Here is a 21418-nt window from a genome sequence, read left to right as displayed (position 1 = left end):
CCCGGCCGCCGCAGCCTCGACTTGCTGGGCTCCGGTGATCCTTCCACCTCAGCCTTCCAAGTAGCTGGAACTACAGGCGTGTGCTACCACACCCAGCTAATTTTTGATTTATGATAGAGATGAGGTCTCGCCAAGTTACCCAGGCGGATCTCGAACCTGTGGGCTCAGGCAGTCCACTCACCTCAGCCTCCCAAAGGCGCGGGATTACAGGCTGAGCCACCGAGCCCAGCTCAGTATGTCAATTCTTTACATTTTGTTTAGTGCTTTTTATGTTCTGAGGACTCTTTGCTTAATCCAAAGTTTTGAAAGTGTCTTCTGGATTTTTTCCTAAAACCCTAATTGTTGTTTTTTTGTTTTGTTTTGTTTTTTAATTTTAAAGATGTGGGGTACAATTCAGGGTTAGATATACAAATGTAGATGCCCCCTCCCGGCAGTTTCCCACTAATGTCTATGCCTTTCTTATAGCATTATGATAATTGTTCAAGGTCCACTTATGAGTGAGAACATGTGGTCCTCAGTTCTTTGTTTCAGTGATAGATCATTTAGTATTATAGACTCTTACGTCCATCCAAGTTGCTGCAGAGTTCATAATTTTGTCCTTCCTTATGGCTATGTAATCTTCCATCGTGTATACGTACCACATTTTTTTTTATCCAGTTCTGTTTTGATGGGCTGCCCGGTTGATTCCATGTTTTTGGTGTTGTGAATACTGCTGCAATAAACATGCGTGTGCAAGTATCTTTTTCATAAAACCATTTGAGTTCCTCCAGGTATATTCCCAGAAATGGGATTGTGGGGTCATATGGAAGGTCGGTTTTTAGATCCTTCAGGAATTGCCAAACTGTTTTCCACAGAGGTTTTGTTTTTGTTTTTGAGTTGGAGTCTCACTCTGTCATTCAGGCTGGAGTACACACACACTCATGGCCACCCCAGTGTCAATCTGCTGGGCTTCTGTGATCTTTCCGCCTCAGCCTTCCTAGTAGCTGGAAATACAGGCATGTGCTACCGCACCCAGCTAATTTTTTTTTATTGTAGAGACGATGTCTCACAAAGTTGTCCGGGCTGGTCTCGAACCCGCGGGCTAAGGCAGTCCACTTGCCTCGGCCCCCCCAAAGTGCTGGGATTACTGGCTGAGCCACCAAGCCTGGCTATTAGGTTTTTAAAAATTGATTTATTTTGTACCCTAAGACTTTGCCAAAGTCCTTTATCAGTGCAAGAAGATTTTGACAAATTATCTTGGATTTTTGAAGTATAGAATCATATCATCAGCAAAGAGGAATAACTTGACTTCCTCTTTTCCTATTTGGAGGCACCTGATTTGCTTCTCTTGTCTGATGGTTCTAGCTAGGACTTCCAATACTATGTTGAACAGGAAGGGTGAGAGTGGGCATCCTTGTCTTGTTCCGGATTTCAGGAGAAATGGTTCCATTTTCTGTCTGTTTAGTTGTATATTGGCTGTGAGTTTTTTGTAGATTGCTCTTACTGTTTTGAAGTATGTTCCATTTATGCCTAGATGTTTGCAGATTTTTTTCAAGAAGGGATGCTGGATTTTATCAAAAGCTTTTTCCATATCTGATGATATAATCATGTGGTTTTTGTTTTTACATCTTTTGATGTGTTTCATTACGTTTATGATTTTGCAGGTGTTGAACCAACCCTGCATCCTGGGAATGAAGCCTACTTGGTCGTGGTGGATAATTTTGGAGATGTGTTGTTGGATCCAACTAAAACCCTTACTATTTTACATTTAGATCTACATTCCATATGGAATTGGTTTTTGTGTATGGTGTGAGACAGGGGTTAAGATTCATCTTTTTTCTTATATGCCTAGGCATTTGATTCAGCAGTATTTATTGAAAAGACCATCTTGTTTCCACTGCACTACTATGTCAAGTTTTTAGTAAAGTTTTATAATAGTTCTTAATATCTGATAATGTAATATCTTCAGTTTTGAACCTCAGAATGTCTTCCGTTGTCCTTGGTATTTCCCTATAAATTTTGGAATTTAAACTTGTTCATTTCTACAAGAAAACTTTCTGGAATTTGTTCATTTCTACAAGAAAACTTTCTGGAATTTGAGTACATCAGTGTCAGGTAAAGGAGTGGAGTCTTTTTTTTTTTTTAATTTACTTTGAATCAGTTTGATATCCTTCATAGTCCTTGGTATTTCCCTATAAATTTTGGAATTTAAACTTGTTCATTTCTACAAGAAAACTTTCTGGAATTTGAGTCAACTCTGAAGATCAAATTGAGAAGAATTAGTATCTTGGTAACATTGAGTTTTGCAATTTTCATAAGCATATATTTTTCTTTATTTGGTTTTTTTTTCATTTTTCTCAATGAGTACAAAATTTGAAGACTTAACACTATTAGACATGAAGACTGATATTGTGGTATTGATAAAAATGTACATAAATAATCCAGTGGAAAAGACCAGAGAGTCAGAAGCAAGGAGTATCAATGTTTGTTTTATTTTAAGTTGAGTTGATAAATACTTTAGAATGCAAGTTAGCACAGTCTTTGGTGTACTTGAATATCATGTCTCCCTTCCTCACAGGTGCGGACCATGTCTGAGGATTGCCCCAGCATTCAGTTCTATGAGTAATAAATATCCACAGGCTGTTTTCTTGGAAGTCGATGTACATCAGTGTCAGGTAAAGGAGTGGAGTCTTTTTTTTTTTTTTAATTTACTTTGAATCAGTTTGATATCCTTCATTTATCTCTTTATGCACATAGTACTTACTCCTTTGAAGACAGGAAGATGTTGTATTGATGTGATTGCACATGTCATGGCTACTTAGTTAAGGAGGGTGGCAAGTTATTAATTGCTTAGGTTTGTGCTGATATCCTTCTGGTATAAAATTAATACAGTGTTAAACTAATAGGTCACCTGGCAGTTCTATGTTTTACATTTCTTTGTGTATCTTTTACAGACTTAGAATTACATCTTTTACAGAGGCATTGACTAATTATAAAGCCATGGCAAGGAATTCTTGGTTATAGTTTGATTTTAATTGATCAGTTTGTAATCTTATCTCCAAAGCTGCATACTCAGCAGAAACTTTAATATGTTGATTACTGTTGATTGAGCCACAGTGTTTTAGGTAATTCCCTGATTACTTAGTTGGAATGGTATGTGACAGTCTGTATTTGCATATGTAGACATATGAGGAATTGTTACAGAAGAAAGTTTTTGAGAGGCTCCTTTTAACACTAAAATTAGTCTTTAGTTCTGATTAAGGAACAGCTCTGCAGCTCTGTAATTTTTCTCCTTTTGGTGAAGCTTTGTCTTTGTTAAATTTCTGAGTGGAAAAATTTGTATAATACTATGTTGTTTGTGGTTAGTAATTTGGGATTTGGTGTAAACCCTATATTACACAGTTATGTGTCAATGCTTAAGTCATTAGGCTTAAGTGATTGGACTGCATCACTGGTCCTTACTTTAAGTGTTCTCTGTCTCTAATCACAGCTTTCTCCTGTATCTGTGCTGTTGGGTATGATAGCCAATAGCTGCACGTGGTGACTGAGCACTTTAAATGTGGCAAATCCAAATTGGGATATACTGAAAGTGTAAAATATACATCAGGTTTAAAGACTTATGAGGAAAGAAAAATGTAAAATGTTACATTATCTTTTTATGTTGATTTTGTTGGAAAAGCATATATTAGGTTCACTATAAAATTTATTTAACTTGTTTTTACTTATATGTTATGAATACTGCAAAATTTAAAATTAACTCACATGTATGTTGTATTATCTTTCTTTTGGACAGCACTTTTCTAAAAGGTCAATCATAGTTCTCTTGCTTAAGTAGCTTAAAGAAGACAGTCCTGGGTTCTTTTTCTTTAAACAACACCGCAGTACTTTTTCATAGTATTTGAGTATGTTGGGTGACACGTTTGTTTTACTGTTAACTTTATACTTGTCATGAAACATTTAAACTCGGATACTTAACTGTTACCAGACAAGTCCCATTCAGTAGTTAGTCCTGTAAAATTATGGAGCTAGCGCAGAGTCTAAAACCTTAGCTGTTCTGTCGGGTTTGAGGAATGTGAGAGCAGTTACTGGCTGACGGCTGCAGTGCAGAAGATGTCACCTTCTTCTCACCAGATTGAAAAGGATCGGCTTCTAATTTTTAGATGTGCACTTTTCTCTAGTAGCAGTAGTTGGTGTTGACTTATCAGTTCCCTTCTGGTTGTTCCTTTTGAGAATTACCCTGTAATTATGAGAGAGCTGTCTGGCCTAAAGCACAGTTTCTCTATTAGAAACTGATCGCTCTTCTGGGTGAAGTATTTTGCACTAAAACTTATTAAATGTACAGGTTGTACTTCATTGTGGGTGTGAGGGGAATGTTGCTATGCCCCCGTGGGAAGTCTTCTAGGCACAGGGCTGCTCTTTCTTAAATAAAAATTAAGAATACAGGATTTTGCATGTTTTTAGTTCATGCTTGTGATATTAAGCCTAAATAAAGGTGTAGAACGAATATTCAAAGTTCTTTAAGATTTGTTATACTTCATAACACTGTCCAACTCAATTCTAGGGAACAGCTGCCACCAACAATATATCAGCCACACCTACGTTTTTGTTTTTTCGAAACAAAGTGAGAATTGATCAATATCAAGGAGCAGATGCTGTGGGATTAGAAGAAAAAATCAAGCAGCACTTAGAAAATGACCCTGGAAGCAATGAGGACACAGATATTCCAAAAGGCTATGTATGTAGACTGAAAAGTGAAATCATGATATGATACCTTGCACTTGTTGTCATTGGTTAAAATGAAATTAACTATGTTTTTATATTTTATCTCTTATTGGTTCTGAATATTTTCAAATAAGAACTTTCAAATTAAATTTATTAGCTAGAGGACTTGGTGGCTCAGCCTGTAATCCCGTGGGTTTGAGACCAGCCTGGGCAACTTGGTGAGACCTCATCTCTACGATAAAATAAAATTTAAAAAATGCTGGGCTTGGTGGCTCAGCCTGTAATCCCACGCCTTTGGGAGACTGAGGTGAGTGGATTGCCTGAGCCCGCAGGTTCAAGACCCACCTGGGCAACTTGGCGAGACCTCATCTCTATAATAAATCAAAAATTAGCCAGGCGTGGTAGCGCGCCCCTGTAGTTCCAGCTACTTGGAAGGCTGAGGCGGAAGGATCACCGGAGCACTCCAGTCTGGGTGACAGAGTGAGACTCCAACTCAAAAAATAAAAAATAAAAAAATAAATTCTAATTCAGAAGTAAGTGTTTTTGTGAACATAATGACTTTTAAAAGTTGATACTTAATTGGGCATATTTATGGGGTACAGGTGATAGTTGGGTGAAATTTGAGCACTGATATTTGATGGTATTGGAATTCTAATTGTGATAATGATACTGAGAATTTTTTTTTAAAGTTCTTATCTCTTAGAGATATATACTGCAATGGTCATGAATGAAATGATGTGTAGTATTTGCTTCAAAATAGTCAGGAGCAAGGCCAGGATGTCATTTGGGTAACGCAAGAGTGGCCATGAGTTGGTGATTATTTTAACTGGGAGTGGTGGATACTCTTCTATTCACGTGTATTTGAAATGTTGCATAATAAAAAATTTTTAAGTCCTTATTTGCTACTCAGCCTGACCTCTTCTGGATATAGATTTAAAGAGTCCATGGCCACTAGAGGAGAGAAATAGGCTTTCTTTGGATCTCACAGATATTTTAGTTTGCGTATTTCTACTATAAAACACTTATTTTAAAAAGCATAGGTCAACATCTTATAATCTTAGTGCTATAAGTTAAGACTTAGTTTCTGATACCTTAACAAGTGGGCTAATCCTAGATTTGGCTTTAATAATCAATGATATAGCTCAGTCTGCCTTTCATCGAATAATTCAGTGAAAAGACTGTTACAAACATTTTGTGCACTGTTTTAAAAGTGAAGTTTTCTTTAACATTGCCTAATCTTAGAGAGAAACAAATTTAAATTTTATTAACATTTTAATACCAAATCCAAATGCTTTGTCTTATTCAATTTTTTTCAGATGGATTTAATGCCTTTCATTAACAAGGCTGGTTGTGAGTGTCTTAATGAAAGTGATGAGCATGGATTTGACAACTGTTTACGAAAAGACATGACCTTTTTGGAATCTGACTGTGATGAACAGGTAATTGTACACTTAAGTGTTGTAGGGATTATCAGTATTTATGCCTGTTCTTGTTTCTTTATCTTGTTTCCATCTCATGGTTTATGTCTCCGCTTCCCAGATGATTACTTTTTCCTTTCTTTCTATAGCTTTTAGTTTCTTTTACTCTTGTTTTTTGACCATACAGACCCACTTCCTTTCTCTGTTCTTGTATGTGGACTACCAGATATGCTAAAGAAAACACAGAACTCTTGGATTGGCCCTGCTGCTGAATGAGCTCTTACCATTGTTTGATCCTTTTGTTCATCCTTGACCTGCCTTCCATACTTTTTCCTACCCAAATGAATTTGTATCTAAGAAATAGAGACTCATGAGATGAATACTCCCTGTGTGGCTGACTCCTTGCTCCCAGATATAAACCTGTGTTGCAGTCCCTATACTTCCCTACATTGCTGTTATCACAGAGGAAGTAGGATGTTACTGCCTTGATCCAGCCTTCTCTGTCTTCATCTTGGCTGTTACTTTCTTTAATTTACTTTGTTTTTCATTGTCTCTGGTTTGCCCCATTCCAATGCATCTTCTACATGGTCACAAAAGTTATTTTTCTAAAGTACAAATCTGCATATTTCTCTTTCTTAAAAGTCTGAAATGATTTTTCACTAGCTTCCAAAAGAGGTTGACTTGATCTGTTTCAGGCTTTCCAGTCTCATCTCATGCTCTTCACCTGTGGTCCGCTTCCCCAAACATGTCATGCTTATTATTTTTTGACACAGTGTTACAGAACAAGAATAAAAAGTATTGTGTAATCAAAGAGAATAGCCTAGTTATTTTCTTGGCAGACAGACCACAATGATTCTGAAATCATAAATCCAAACCCGATTTTTATTGCTCTAACCAGAGCCACCTTATTATACAGCTTTGAGTGTATCATTCACATTGTATTCCTTGTAAGAGGTGCCCTAAAAAAATAATGTGATGGCCGGGCTCGGTGGCTCAGCCTGTAATCCCGCGCCTTTGGGAGGCTGAGGTGAGTGGATTGCCTGAGCCCGCGGGTTCGAGACCCGCCTGGGCAGCGAGACCTCATCTCTACAATAAATCAAAAAATCAGCCGGGCGTGGTAGCACATGCCTGTAATTCAGGCTACTGGGAAGGCTGAGGCGGAAGGATCGCCGGAGCCCAGCAGGTCGAGGCTACGGTGGCCGGGAGCGGCCACTGCACTCCAGTCTGGGCGACAGAGTGAGACTCCAACTCAAAAAATAAAATAAAATAAAATAATGTGACGATGATAATGCGTATCAGCAGGACTGGTTACATACAGGCCTACTGAAATTTTCCTGCCGGGGAAATCAGAGTAGAAGTGTAGATGCTTACATCAAACACAGTTTTGACATGAAGGAAGATTGAGCGAATGACTTTTGACTCACGAGTTTCTGAAGGACTGACATTCTGACGGTGTTTTGTATTCCTGTTACCGTATGTGGCCTTCCAGGTTCACTTAATCAGATTAGAGCATGATGGAGGTTGAGAGGTTTCTCTTGAGCTGTGAGAGTTGTTCTCTTCGGTTTTGGATCAGCATCCATTTCAGGGTTGGTTTCTGCATAACCCGTACATTGCCTTCAAATTGTCAAGTGACATGGAAAGATATTTGGCAAACCATCCTAGAAAATATTTAGTTGTGTGCTAAAATACATAGTTTAAATTTTATTTTAATTTGAGAATTTCTTTTGATTTGTTAGAAAGTAGGTTGCATGCCAATTTATGGGTCACAAGAATTTAGGTTCTTATGCATAGTTTTAGTATTTACTCTTAAATTTTTCTTCTGCCATTCTCATAATAATTGATAGTGGTATTTCTCAAATGCCAATCTTATCAGGTTACTTTCAGCTTACTGGTTTTCCATATGACATTGATTTTGTTAGATCAGTTTGCAGGTTTTTTTGCCTCTGTTATTTTACTACTTGGTTTGTGTATTCAAGGTGTTCAAAAGTCCTTTTAAAATGAAACAATTTTCTTCACAGCTACTTATTACTGTTGCGTTCAATCAACCTGTTAAGCTTTATTCCATGAAATTTCAAGGGCCAGATAATGGTGAGTAAAGGATTGCTTTTCTTTACATTAACTTACTACATTGTAGAACTGTTAGCATGTATTTAAAACTGTTTAGTAAATAGAGGTACGTATTCCTTGTTTTGGGAAAGAGTGCAGTTATTGTGGTACTAAGCAAGGATATAAACAAATGGGTAATGTGATATCATTAAGTAATAAAGGAAGAAAGGGAACTTATTTCATTTCTAAGCTTTTTTATTTTAAAATTTTTCTTCTCAGACCAGGCACAGTGGCTCAGTCTGTAATCCCAGCACCTTGGTAGACTGAGGCGAGAGGATTGCCTGAGCCCGAGGTATTCGAGACCAGCCAGGACAACTTGGTGAGACCCCATTTCTCCAATAAATCACAAAAAATTAGCTGGGCGTGGTAGCGTGCATCTGAAGTTCCAGTTACTTGGAAGGCTGAGGCAGAAGGATGGCCTAAACCCAGAAAGTTGAGGCTGCGGTGGCCATGAGCATGCCGTTGTACTCCAGCCTGGGTGGCAGAATGAGACTCCAACTCAGAAAAAAAAAAAAGAAAAATTTTGTCTTCTCTTAATCTGAAAATAACTGAATTCATCTAAAACCTAGGTTCTAAGTAGATGCTTTTTTAGATTGAAACTGGGAGAGATTTATTTCAAACTCTTCCTCATACAAATGATAAAAACAATGAGACTGCAGATATTCCTATTCATGTGCTATTAATAGTGTCATCATTTTCATATCTATCCATGTAAACATGATTGTACAGACTTAGAATTTCTCTTTTTGTAGAATAAAGAATTTTCCTTATCTACTCTGCCCTTTGTTTCTTTTAAGCTTTTTTTTCTTTTTTTTGAGTTGGAGTCTCGCTCTGTCGCCAGTCTCTCTCTGTCACCACTGGTCAGCCACCGCAGCCTCGACCTGCTGAGCTCAGGTGATTTTCCCACCTCAACCTTCCAAGGAGCTGGAACTACAGGCACACACCACCATGCCCGTCTAATTTTTTGATTTATTGTAGCGATGGGGTCTTACCAAGCTGCCCAGGCTGGTCTCAAACCCCTGGACTCAGGCAGTCCTCTTGCTTCGGCCTTCCAAAGTGCTGAGATTATAGGCATGAGCCACCACTCCCGGCCCTTTTAAGCTTTTTCTAAGGATACGAGTAGGGAAATGGGGATGAGAGGAGTTGTTGTTGTTTTTTAACTGATTGGGAGAAGCAGCCACAGCTCTATTTAGCAGATAACATTTTCTTATCATTTGTTATTCTAAACTTTCATGTTAATAGTTTTTTATTAATAAAATTGTACATTTATTCTGAAATTACTAAGTATTTGTATACACAAATGAATAAAAATAAGTCTTAATATCCCTTCATTAGCTGCAAGATATGGGTCTTTAATCGTGCCCTAAAGTTAAAGAGATTAAGACATTTTATAAGTGTGTTTTACCACTGAGCACATTCTAATCTTATCCCTGAGATGATTTGACCGTTGTTTTTATTATTAATTCTCTTTTAGCTAACTGTCGTTACTGATAATGCTTCCTCTTAAATAGCTAAATATGTACTAGTTGTTGGTAACTGTAAGACCCATCTCAAATGCTAGTTATTTTATGGAACTTCTTGTTAATATGCATATAGTGTCAAAATCCATTGCCACCTTCCTTCTAACCCCTCACCAGTGGTATTAACATTTGCCATAGAATGTCTTTTGTATTTTAGGGCAGGGAATCTGTGTGTGTATACACTCTTGCGTGTGTGTGTGTGTGTGTGTGTGTGTGTGTGCGTGCGCCTTTTTTTTTTTTTTTGAGGCAGGGTCTCACTCTGTTGCCCAGGCTGGAGTGCAGTGGCACTGCAGCCTCATCCTTCTGGGCTCAGGCGATCCTTCTGCTTCAGCCTTCCAAGTAGCTGGAACTCCAGGCATGAGCCACCACACCCGGCTAATTTTTTTGATTTATTTTTATTTTTATTTTTGTAGAGATGAGGCCTCGCTGTGTGTGTTACTCAGGCTAGTCTCTAACTCCTGGGCTAAACCATTTCTCCCCCCTTGGCCTCCCAAAGTGCTAGGGTTACAGTTGTGAGCCACTGTGCCTGGATTTTTTTTTTTTTTTTAAGTGGAAGTCTCACTCTGTCACCCCTCTTGGAGTGCAGTGGCATGCTCACAACCACTGCAGCCTTGACCTAATGGGCTCAGGTGATCTTTCAGCCTCAGCCTTCCAAGGACGTAGCTGGAACTCCAGGCATGAGCCACCACACCCGGCTAATTTTTTTGATTTATTGTAGAGATGAGGTCTCGCTAAGTTGCCCAGGCTGATCTCAGGAAGTCCTCTTGCTTCCACCTCCCAAAGTGCTGGGATTACAGTCGTGAGTTGCCGTGCCCAGCTGTCTAGCTGTGTTTTACTCTTATATTCCTAATATTTTATATATTGCTAGCTGGACCAAGAATTGTGTACTGGTAAATGTGTGTTGGAATAAAAAAGATTTGCGGGCAACCCCCTCGGCCCCTCCCACTGGGAGCTTTTCTGTCCTCTCAATAAATCCTCCTTTCAAAAAAAACGGTCGACTCCCAGAATACTCAGACTTTCATACCTGTCCCACTGATGAAGGTCTATGAAGGTATGTATAAGTAGATATGTATGTGCATGTTTGTGTGACTGTGAGTGTAATAATAAAGGGAAGAAAGTATAATGGGTGTTTTGCTTTTTTATTTTTGAGTCAGAGTCTCGTTCTGTCGCCTAGGCTGGAGTGCAATGGCCTCCTCACGGCCCCTGCAGCCTCGACCTGCTGGGCTCAGGTAATCTGCCTCAGCCTTCCAAATAGCTGGAACCACAGGCATGTGCCACCACGTCTGGCTAATTTTTTAATTTATTTTAGAGACAAGATCTCTCCATGTTGCCCAGGCTGGTCTCAAACCCCTGAGTTTACACAATCTTCTCATCTCCCAAAGTGCTGGAATTACTGTTTGAGGTTTTTAAGCATTTCATTTTATCCTACCATTTTATAGGTCAGGGTCCTAAATATGTAAAAATTTTTATCAACCTGCCCCGATCTATGGATTTTGAAGAGGCAGAAAGAAGTGAACCTACTCAAGCTCTGGAACTGACAGAGGATGATATTAAAGAAGATGGCATCGTTCCACTTCGTTATGTTAAGTTTCAGAATGTTAACAGTGTAACTGTAAGTAGTATCTCATTCACACATATTTAACAAGTTTGCTATATCTTCAGTATCCTAGGTGAAGTGAAATGAGTAAAAGTGTATAATGGGCTAGTTAAATTTTCTTTTTAATTTATGTGCTCTAAAGAAGAACAGGTTAATCTTTAAATATTTGTGGGTTTTCTTTGTTATATATATGGCAACTTTTGTTAAAAATTTATTTTAGAACATTTATACTTAAACTGAAGATACTTTTGCTTTATCATTCATGCCTCGTGATGCATGATGATAAATGATATTTTTGTAAAATTTTATTTACTTTTCTGGACTATAGAGCTTGTAAATATGGTGGCCATGAACTCAGTAAAAATGACTTTTTAAAAAATTTATTTTTAGAAATAAGGTCTTGCTATGTTGCCCAGGCTGGACTTAAATTTCTGGCCTCGTGATCGTTCCACCTTGGCTTCCTGGGTAGCTGGGACTACAGATGCACACCACTACACCTGGCTTAAAAATTACTTAAAAAAATTTTTTTTAGTCAGATGTGATAGTACATGCCTGTAGTTCCAGCTACTCAGAAGGCTGAGATAGAAGGATTACCGGAGCCCCGCAGGTCGATGCTGTGATAGCCATGAATGTGCCACTGCACTCCAGCCTGGGTGACAGAGTAAGATTCCAACTCAAAAAAATAAAAATTTTTTAATTTTTAATTTTTTATAGAAACGGTGTCTTGCTATGTTGTCCAAGATGGTCTTGAACTTTTGGACTCAAGCAATTCTCCTGCCTTGGCCTCCCAAAGGACTGGAATTGCCAACAGGAACCACCGTACCTGGCCTAAAAGTTCAGTATATTGAAAAAAAAAAGCCGGGCTCGGTGCTCAGCCTGTAATGCTGTGCTTTGGGAGGCTGAGGTGAGTGGATTGCCTGAGCCCACGGGTTCGAGACCCGCCTGGGCAACTTGGCGAGACCTCATCTCTACAATAAATAAAAAAAATTAGCTGGATGTGGTAGCGTGCGCCTATAGTTCCAGCTACTTGGAAGACTGAGGCAGAAGGATCGCCGGAGCCCAGCAGGTCGAGGCTGCAGTGACCGGGAACGGCCACTGCACTCCAGTCTGGGTGACAGAGTGAGACTCCAACTCAAAAATAAAAAGAAAAAAAATATGAGTAAAACTTCTCAACGTGTTGAGGGAAGTTTTAAAATAGAAAGCATAAAGAGTAAAGCCTTAAAAAAATATGGAGCACGTGGTATAGTTTTAGGGGCTGATTTTCAATGCTGTCTTTATTTTTTTCTTCTTTGAGTTGGAGTCTCACTGTCACCCAGGCTGGAGTGCAGTGGTATGCTCACAACCACCGCAGCCTTGACCTGCTGGGCTTAGGTGATCCTTCCACATCAGTCTTCCAAGTAACTGGAACCACAGACATGCACCATCATACCCAGCTAATTTTTTTATTTATTGTAGAGATGAGGTCTTGCCAAGTTGCCCAGGCTGGTCTTGAACCACTGTACTCAAGCAATCCTGTAGCCTCAGCTGGGATTACAGGCGTGAACCACTATGCCCAGCTTTATCTTTTAGTATTTTAAGAAATAGAATTGATGCATGAGTATCAGAAAAAAATATAACCTCAGAAATTTTCCTAAGTGAGAAACTACGATTTTAATAAAATTTGCAGTAGCAATCTGTCCCAGTATAATCATGAATCTCATACTCTCAGTATTCTCTGTAAAGAATTTAATTATGACTCCTCCATACCATCACTCTAAATCATTACTAACTTGTATATTTGGGTGTCTTACATGACATACCTAGAGAAGGTGAAAATAGCAGGGTGAATAGTAGAATTAATAGTCTTAAAGGAGTACTAGTCTAAATGTTTTATAACTTAGATTAATCCTTTTATTAAACTTAAAGGTTTCCATGAAAAAGCATTGTAATTATAAATGTAAAACAATTTTTTTGGTAGATATTTGTTCAGTCCAATCAAGGTGAAGAAGAAACAACAAGAATTTCATATTTTACTTTTATTGGTACTCCAGTCCAAGCAACAAATATGAATGACTTCAAACGAGTAAGTTTGTTTAAGTGATATATAAGGGGAGAAAAATACAATTTTAAAGGAGTAATTTCATATATATCAGTGGTCACACTTTCTTAAACCATAAAGATCCCAAATCACATCATGTCATGAAATTTATAAGATTAAACTAGAACAGTTCTCCTAATCTCATTTTTAGACATTCAACTCAAAGGAATTTTTGATAAAAATGATAGGTATTAATTGATATAACGTCTTTTAATGAATGACATCTAAATAACACTAAAAATAGTAACTTGATTATAGAAAATGACTAGGAATAATGGAAGAATAAGAGTAAGTTAAATCATTATTTGAAAGGAGTGAGTTTTTTTGAGAACTTTGTTGATATTAAAATTTTGATTATTATTTCTGGTGAAAATATGTAAAATGTCTTGATTAGTTTTATTAAAAGAAGAATAGACTCAGTTTTTGTACACTTACGTGTTAACTTTTCAAACCATGCTTTTGTGCTGAAAGAACACATTTCAGCAAATAATTTTACAGTAAATAGGCAGGTTTTCCATATATTTTTATATATCTTTGTGTATGTGTGTAACTTTTTTTAAAGGACACAGTCCTAAGGTTTGTAAAGAATTTATAGGGTACTTGGGACCTTTAGGAATGAGAGCTAATCCCTTTCCGACATTACTGGAACACTTCTAATTGGTAACAGTTCCCTAGGGTGACTCTTAAATATACATCCACAGATCAGAGAAGTGCTCCTGAGAGCTTTATCAGTTAGAGCCTCAGCTGTACATATACCGTTTAAATGTGTGGCAGCACAGAAGATGTCGGCATCACCGTGTTTCTGCTGGCTGCATCTAGCAGGCAGTGTAGTACTCGAGGTAATTATAAGAAAGGAAGGGTTTCCTTAGGGCTGCCGATCCCTGGACCAAGAGGCCTTCCACAGAGGCCTTCCACAGACCTGTGTGGGGTATTGGAGATATAGAACATCTTGAGAACTCTTACTCTTTGATAGTATCTACAGATTTGACTTTAATTCAATTATGGAAAAATTCATTATATTGCATAACTGAATGATCTTATAAAATTATATGCTGTTTTTACAAAATTGCAAACCTTGACAATAGATATTTTAACTGGTCATTTTCCAACTACTATCTTCCTGTCTCACAGTGTAATTAAAATTTGGGGAGCTGCAAGAATGATTGTGTACGTAGAGTTGTCATATCGAGATGTTTCACATATGTTTAATGACAGGCCAGAAGAAGCAGAGATTAAACCTCTACATTTTTACGATATGAAATATGTTTTTCTGGGAACATGTGTGAGCAATAAAGACGTTTGACTGCCTGCTTTGCTGCTTTGCCCATTTGAGTTACATGCCGTTGGACTTGGCTCTCACTGTGCCTTTTATAGTTTGTTCTTAGCTTAGTTCTTTCGTTGTATCTGTGCTTCCTCATATCATTAATATGGCTGTGGTTTCCTGTTTTTCACCTCAGTTTATGCCATTTGATTTTCTTTTTTTTCCTGCAAGTAACTACCATTCTATTTTGTCCACCTTCTTTCTAGCCTGCCATTCAGTTATAGTTCTTTTAATTTGCATTGATAATTATCCATCTAAATATGTGTGCCCAGTCAGTTATGATATCACACATCATGCAGTCTCTGGGAAATTCCCCTGAAAACGTGTGAGAGAATGAATTAAAAGGCAAATAACAGTTTTTGCATTATTGTGAAAATAGTCTTGATCTTCCACACTCCTTGAGAGGGTCTCAGGGACCACACTTGGGAAACTGCTATGATAATAATTTAGATACTATAATGAACTTCCTTGTTGGTGTTCTGGGCTTGTTAGTCCACTGCTTTTAATGTTTGATTAGTTTTAGTGGGTTGAGTGGTTTTCTTATGTATATTAATATTGCTTGATGTTTCCTTGCAATATTTCTGAATGAGATTTTTTTCTGTAGTCATTCATTGTCTTCTAGGGTTATTCCTCAAAAGTAAGCCAGTATTTCATTGTTTTTTTATTAGACAAAGCAACAACTTCAATGTATTTTTAAAAAGAAAAAGTTAAAATTTACCTGAAATCAGCCAGTTTCATCCTTGTATTGATAGAGTTTGCTTATTAAAAATTATAAATCAGAGATTTTTATTGAAGGAAATAATGGATGCGTGGGATGGTGGTTTTGTCCCAGTCGTACACTAGCAGAGTAATTCCTTCCTTATCCTTGGGGAATATGTTCCTTGACCCCCAGTGGATGCCTAAAACTGCAGATATTACCAGACTCTGTAAATACTATCTAGTACCAAACCTGGATCTACCATGTTTTTTCCTACACAGACAGTCCCCAACTAATGATGGTTTGACTTAACGTGGTAGGAAATCGCTACGCATTCAGTGGAAACTGTTCTTCTCTCAGGATGCTGGGTGGCAGCAGTGGCTGCTAGTTGCAGCTCCCAGCTCTCAGCTACTTTTTTTTTTTTTTTTTTTGAGTTGGAGTCTCACTCAGACTGGAGTCTTGCCCAGACTGGAGTGCAGTGGCCGCTCCCGGCCACCGCAGCCTCGACCTATTGGGCTCTGGTGATCCTTCCGCCTCAGCCTTCCGAGTGGATTCTATGCTACCACGCCTGGCTAATTTTTGATTTATTGTAGAGATGAGGTCTCGCCAAGTTGCCCAGGCAGGTCTTGAACCTGCAGGCTCAGGCAATCCACTCACCTCAGCCTCCCAAATCTGCTACATTTTTACTTCAGATATTTTCAACATAAACAATGGGTTTATTGGGATGTAGCCCCTTCATAAGTCGAAGAGCATCTGTACATACATACCTCTGGTAAAGTTTGATTTAGAAATTAGGCACAGTAAGAGATTAACAACAATAATTAATAATGAAATAGAATACTTATAACAATACTGTAATATAAGTTATATGAATCCCCCCCTTTCTCTTTCTCTTTCCTTCTTCTCTCTCTATTGTACCACAGATAACTGAAACTGCAGAAAGTAAATCTGTGGCTAAGGAGGGAGTAGGATAATGGACAAACATATGGAAAGTTAATCAAAATTAATTGAAGCTTAGTTCAAGGGTCTCTTCCTCCACGAAGTATTCTCAGACTTTCCCAGCCCAGTGACATTTCCATCTTCTCAACAGAGACTGGGAAAGTCTGAGAATACTTTGTGGAGGAAGAGACCCTTGAACTAAGTGTTGAGAGTGAATTTGGACAGAGGAACAGATAGCAGCAGTCACTTGGTTAGAATGGAAAAGTAGAGATTTGGACATGAAAGTAGGAAGTTGGAGATTTCACTCAAGGACAAGGACAAGAAGTGTGGCACTTCTTTCCCTTTACTCGTTCCATCCGTCTGAATGTAAAAAGGATTCTATGCAGTAATTAGAATTTAAAATCTCAAAGTAGATTTGGCATGTATTTTACAGGCACGAGGAGGAAAATTCTGATAACCTTTATGTAGTGAAGAGTGCTATAGAAAATGGTTTAATGATAAAGTAGATGAATTGTTTAGCACTTTCAGTTTACACTTTTATGTTGTGTGAGTTGTTTCTAGCTAATTTTAGTTTTCAGAATGTCACTGACCTCCTTATGTCACTAAGATGACAGAAGCTAAGGTAATGTGGTGAATCTTGGATGGGGATAGAAATCGTAGACCACCTTGCATGCTTTTACAACTCTGTAAGGTCATACTTTTAAGATTTGATAGACTAGAAAGCACCTTCTACAGGTCTGTTTTTGGCTCTTTCAGGCATCATGCACAGATTAGAATCTGTACTTTGGCTATTCGTTGTTATAATTGGATTCTTTGTGTAGCAGCATGAAAAGCTTGCCATCTTAATTGGAATTAGATGTGTTCTTTGCTAAAATATGCTCTTTATATGGATTGCCTTATTTTTAATACAACATTAAAATATAAGTATATAAAAATGAGAAGACTGTAGGGGCTTCTGCTTCCTGAGCAATGAGGTGCACGTGAAAAACAGAGCAGATTTTATCACTATAATAAAAATAGACTTTTCTAAACTGGCCATTTACCGTATCCGCTATTTTTGTAACATTCCTGTCTTTATTTTTCAGCTTTTTTAATCCAACTCAAATGAACTAAAAGCAGAAGATGTTTTAAAATGAAGTAATGTAAAGACTGACCTTGTCTCACTCCACTCCCCTCCTTGCTTCTCTGCTCACCTAGCACCTGTCTGCTCTCACCCCTCCCATGTCCTCGCCGGCCATTGCTGGTGCAAGATTTCTACAGCTTCCATCATCGGATCAGCCTTCTTGCTACCTAGATTTCCTCAACCATCTCTTTCAGACTTCATCCTAGTCGTGTTTCTCAGCTCGCCTTTTTTTTTTTTTTTTTTTTTTTCAGTTTTTGTTTTGGGCTTGCAACTAAGTGCTTTAATTCTATTACCATACCATGATGCTCACCAGATTTTTTGTTATTTTTTTTAACTTTCTGCTGTTTCATACTTAATTTTGTACTACATCTTGAGAAGTAATTTTGCAATAAACTTTACGTGTTTAAATGCTTTAGATTTAACGGATTGTTGAATACTGTTTTAATGCATTCTAAAAGTTTGAATTTTATTTTTTAGGAATTATAGAATCATGTCGGAATCAAAGGTTTTTTTTAAAACTTTTTTATGTTAGTGCTCGCACAACATATTGATTAGGTTTTAGTTGAGGGGCGTGGCTTTTCTCTTCTCATTGGAACATCAGCCCCAGAGTCTTTTTGATGACTGTGGGCGTATTTTCTGCTTCTCCCTATCCAAGTGAGCTCAAGGCCAGTTAAAGGACTTTTGGACTGAATATTAGGTTGGGTTAAAGTATTAACATAGAAGATCAGTGTACTCTAATGAATACATATCTTTGACAGCTAGTATTGATGTACCTAGGCTTTTATTTGTCTAAGGTGTAATATAAAGACTTAAGAATGAATAAAAGAGCTTTAACCTTTGGGGTGAGAATCCATATTGGAATGTTGAATTTCTTCTTTTTTACAGAAGATACACATTGGCAAGTTGAGAGTTATCAACCTGTGAAACAGTATGCAGATTTGCGTCCTCTGTACCACATCTGCTAAAATTTTAATTTTAATATTAGTCATTTTCTTTTGCTTAATCTAATAACTTCATGTTTTGCGTTTTCCAAGTAATGTAATGATCAATAATGCTTTTGGTGTTTATTGGCTTAAATCTGTTTGTGATACAGAGAGTGCTACCTCCCCTTCCTTCTAGTGACTTCGAAAACCTGAAGTTCTTATTCTTACCCACATTCTTTTTTATGAAACTATCATTTTTCTGGCTTGCTGGGCTCTCTAACAGGGTTTCTTTGGATCAGAGGGGAGTTTCTTTAAAGTAACAAAAGTGGTTTTCCTTTGCCTGGGGAAAAAAGCATTTCTAGCATTGTATGGTTGGGAATTCAGTAGAGAGAGTTTTTAAGTCTTTACTTATGAATGGCACCGACCCAGCTTTGTTATACAGTATTTTAGGCCAGACATATACTGATGACCTTTATGAGTTTTGCTTGGTGCAGAATTACCATTTAGAATAGAATCAATTTGACATATAAAAATTACATTTATAAATGTACATAGAAATCTTTCTATACAAGCATACATTCAACATCTTTCAAGTAAGTTTCTTTAGAGGCATTTCTGCTATGAGATAACATTAGCTGATGATACACTTGAGGTTTGAAGTAAATTACTCTATTGGAACCTTCCCACAGAGAATTTGTTTCCTAGAATTGTTGGTTAAAAAAACAAGTTTATTCTTAACATTTTTAATGCTGCCACATACATAGCAACCAGGGCATTAAAAAAAAGTCTGTAATAAAGGATGTTTCTAATCATTGGCAGTAACAAAGTTTATTCTTTACATTTTTTAATAGTATATTTGTAGCAACCAGGTTTTTTTAAGCCAGGAAAAGTCCTTCATTTTTAATCTGTTTTCATTGCATGTCTGTGTTGAGGGAAAATCTAGAAACCTGCTATTTTGGGCATGAGCATGAAGATATGAAGTTAGCATACCTTTCTAATTTCTATTTTGTGATCGACATTTGATTTCTGATTGCCTAAAAATAGTATGCCAAATGTGTTTTACTCATATAGCGTCTTTTTATATTAACTTTTCCAGACTGTCAAATTTTCAAGACCTTGTTTTGAAAAATTGCTTTCCTTTTTCTTAAGACAGCGTGGAAACCAAATAGCCTGCCTGTGTTTTACTTTTAATTTCTTGTGGCAGGGAGATGGTGGGTCACAGTTTGCCTCGACAGGGAAAAGAGACTGCATGCTGAAACAGATTCAGAGATAAAAATTAACACCAGGGTTTAAAATTGATGACTGTATTTGTATTTTAAAAATAACTCATTTTTTAAACCATAAGATGTACATATGAAGTTATTCTTGTTTTTCTAGGTAGTTGGCAAAAAAGGAGAAAGCCACTAAGGTTAAAAGACACTGGAAGACCTTGTTGCAATCAGATCTTCAGCTCCTGGATAATTGCTTGATTCTCACCAGAGACTGTCGATGTTTCATTCATTGCCATTACCAATAAATCATTGCTTTTGTTCAGATGGTATCACTAGTGTTTCTATTGTAATCGTGATACATGCAATTGTAAATAAAATCACTACTTTTGCCAAGCTTAATTTTTGTCATTCTAAATAAGTATTTTCTCTTTCCATTTATTTGAAAATTGGCCAGCTTCAGATTTTAGAGGAGAATTAAGTGTCTGGTAGCATACTGATTGAAAACCAGTTTCTCTCTAATTTTAGAAGAGCCAAAACTGTTTTAGGGAATTAAGGAGTGCATGTATACACAGAGCAAGTGATTTTGACAATAGACTTGGAACAGCTAGTGTACAAGTGAGTACTGACTCACATTTTTATTAAAGGACACTTGGATATCTGAGCTGTAAACTACCAGAAGTAACTCTTACATGAAATTTAGTTAATAGGTCCACAGAATCTGATACCAAGTTTTTAATTTCTTCTGGATAAGCTTTAATCTTGGAGTCAGCCATTTTCTTTATGAACAGAGAAATATAGAAAGCAGACAGTTGGGGAAAATACAGCACAATGAATTCAGCAGGTAATAGAGATATTATATGTATCTCAAGTGTTTATTATCTGAGCTACCAAAACATTCAGTGCAGATATACAGAGAACATGATTGAAGGCTGAAAATGAGTAGGCCAAATGTCTGTGTTTAAAATGTCTTTTGTAAATGGCTGGCAAAACAAAACATCTGTTCTTTATTATGTTTTTAATCTTAAAATTGTAATGTAGAAAGTATTGGTAGATTTAATTTTAAGATTTCTGAGTATTTTTAAAATTCAGTGTTTTAAAAAAGTACCTAAGACTAAAATCGTGATAATACATTCGAGGGCATTCTTGTTTAGAAATATGGTAGAGATACCATCTGCCTTTGGAAGACCAATGTATTTACACATGTTTATGAAAAAGTTATGCAGACGTTTTAGTGTTGAAATAGTCACTTTCTGAAATGTAAGTGTCATTAGATAGTGTTTGTCTAGTTCACTTGTATGTGAGCACATTAACTGGTCTGTGATGATGTCTCCATCTTGTGTTTGACAGTTGTGTTGCCTTAGGTTAAGTGGAGGCAAAAGGGCAAGAAATAAAGTTTATAACACTCCTTATGTAGACCATCTCAGATTACTCACGTCTGAAATTAAGGATAAGATTAATATCACGGGTTCTGTTTTACAGTTTTGTACACTTAACCTCTTCGGGTAATTGTTAAAGTGCCTCATCTTAAGTATTGCTGACCTCATCCTATTTATACTTGACAGTTTGAAAACCCAGTGAAAGTTTGATATTTGTAAAGGATTGAGCATCAGATTTATATTGTTTATGCGACTTTTCTATAACTGGGTTGCAGTATGCAAGCATTCCATAATCAATTGTAAATAGAGAAAAATGAATGTCTATAGGTGACTGTAACATGTTTCACTCATGGGAAGTTTTACTATTACAAATAAATATGCATAATGGACATTATTTAATATATCAAGC

At 37.2% G+C, this 21418-nt stretch overlaps 1 protein-coding gene across 1 annotated transcript; it reads left to right on the top strand.

The window, feature by feature from the left end:
* The first annotated feature begins 2557 nt into the window (after nt 1-2557).
* Nucleotides 2558-21042, top strand: TXNL1 (thioredoxin like 1). Its single transcript, XM_021713840.1, has 7 exons — nt 2558-2654; nt 4541-4714; nt 6018-6140; nt 8138-8207; nt 11185-11357; nt 13300-13404; nt 19800-21042. Exons 1-7 carry the CDS (start codon nt 2598-2600, stop codon nt 19827-19829), a joined length of 732 nt encoding a protein of 243 aa, XP_021569515.1. The 5' UTR covers nt 2558-2597; the 3' UTR covers nt 19830-21042.
* Nucleotides 21043-21418: the final 376 nt, after the last annotated feature.

The sequence above is a fragment of the Carlito syrichta genome, unplaced genomic scaffold (genome assembly GCF_000164805.1).
Source record: "Carlito syrichta isolate Samal-C Ts95f unplaced genomic scaffold, Tarsius_syrichta-2.0.1 Scaffold304758, whole genome shotgun sequence".
Taxonomy (NCBI): domain Eukaryota; kingdom Metazoa; phylum Chordata; class Mammalia; order Primates; family Tarsiidae; genus Carlito; species Carlito syrichta.
The sequence above is the reverse complement of the archived record's forward strand: the minus strand, read 5'-3'. Positions and strand labels throughout refer to the sequence as shown.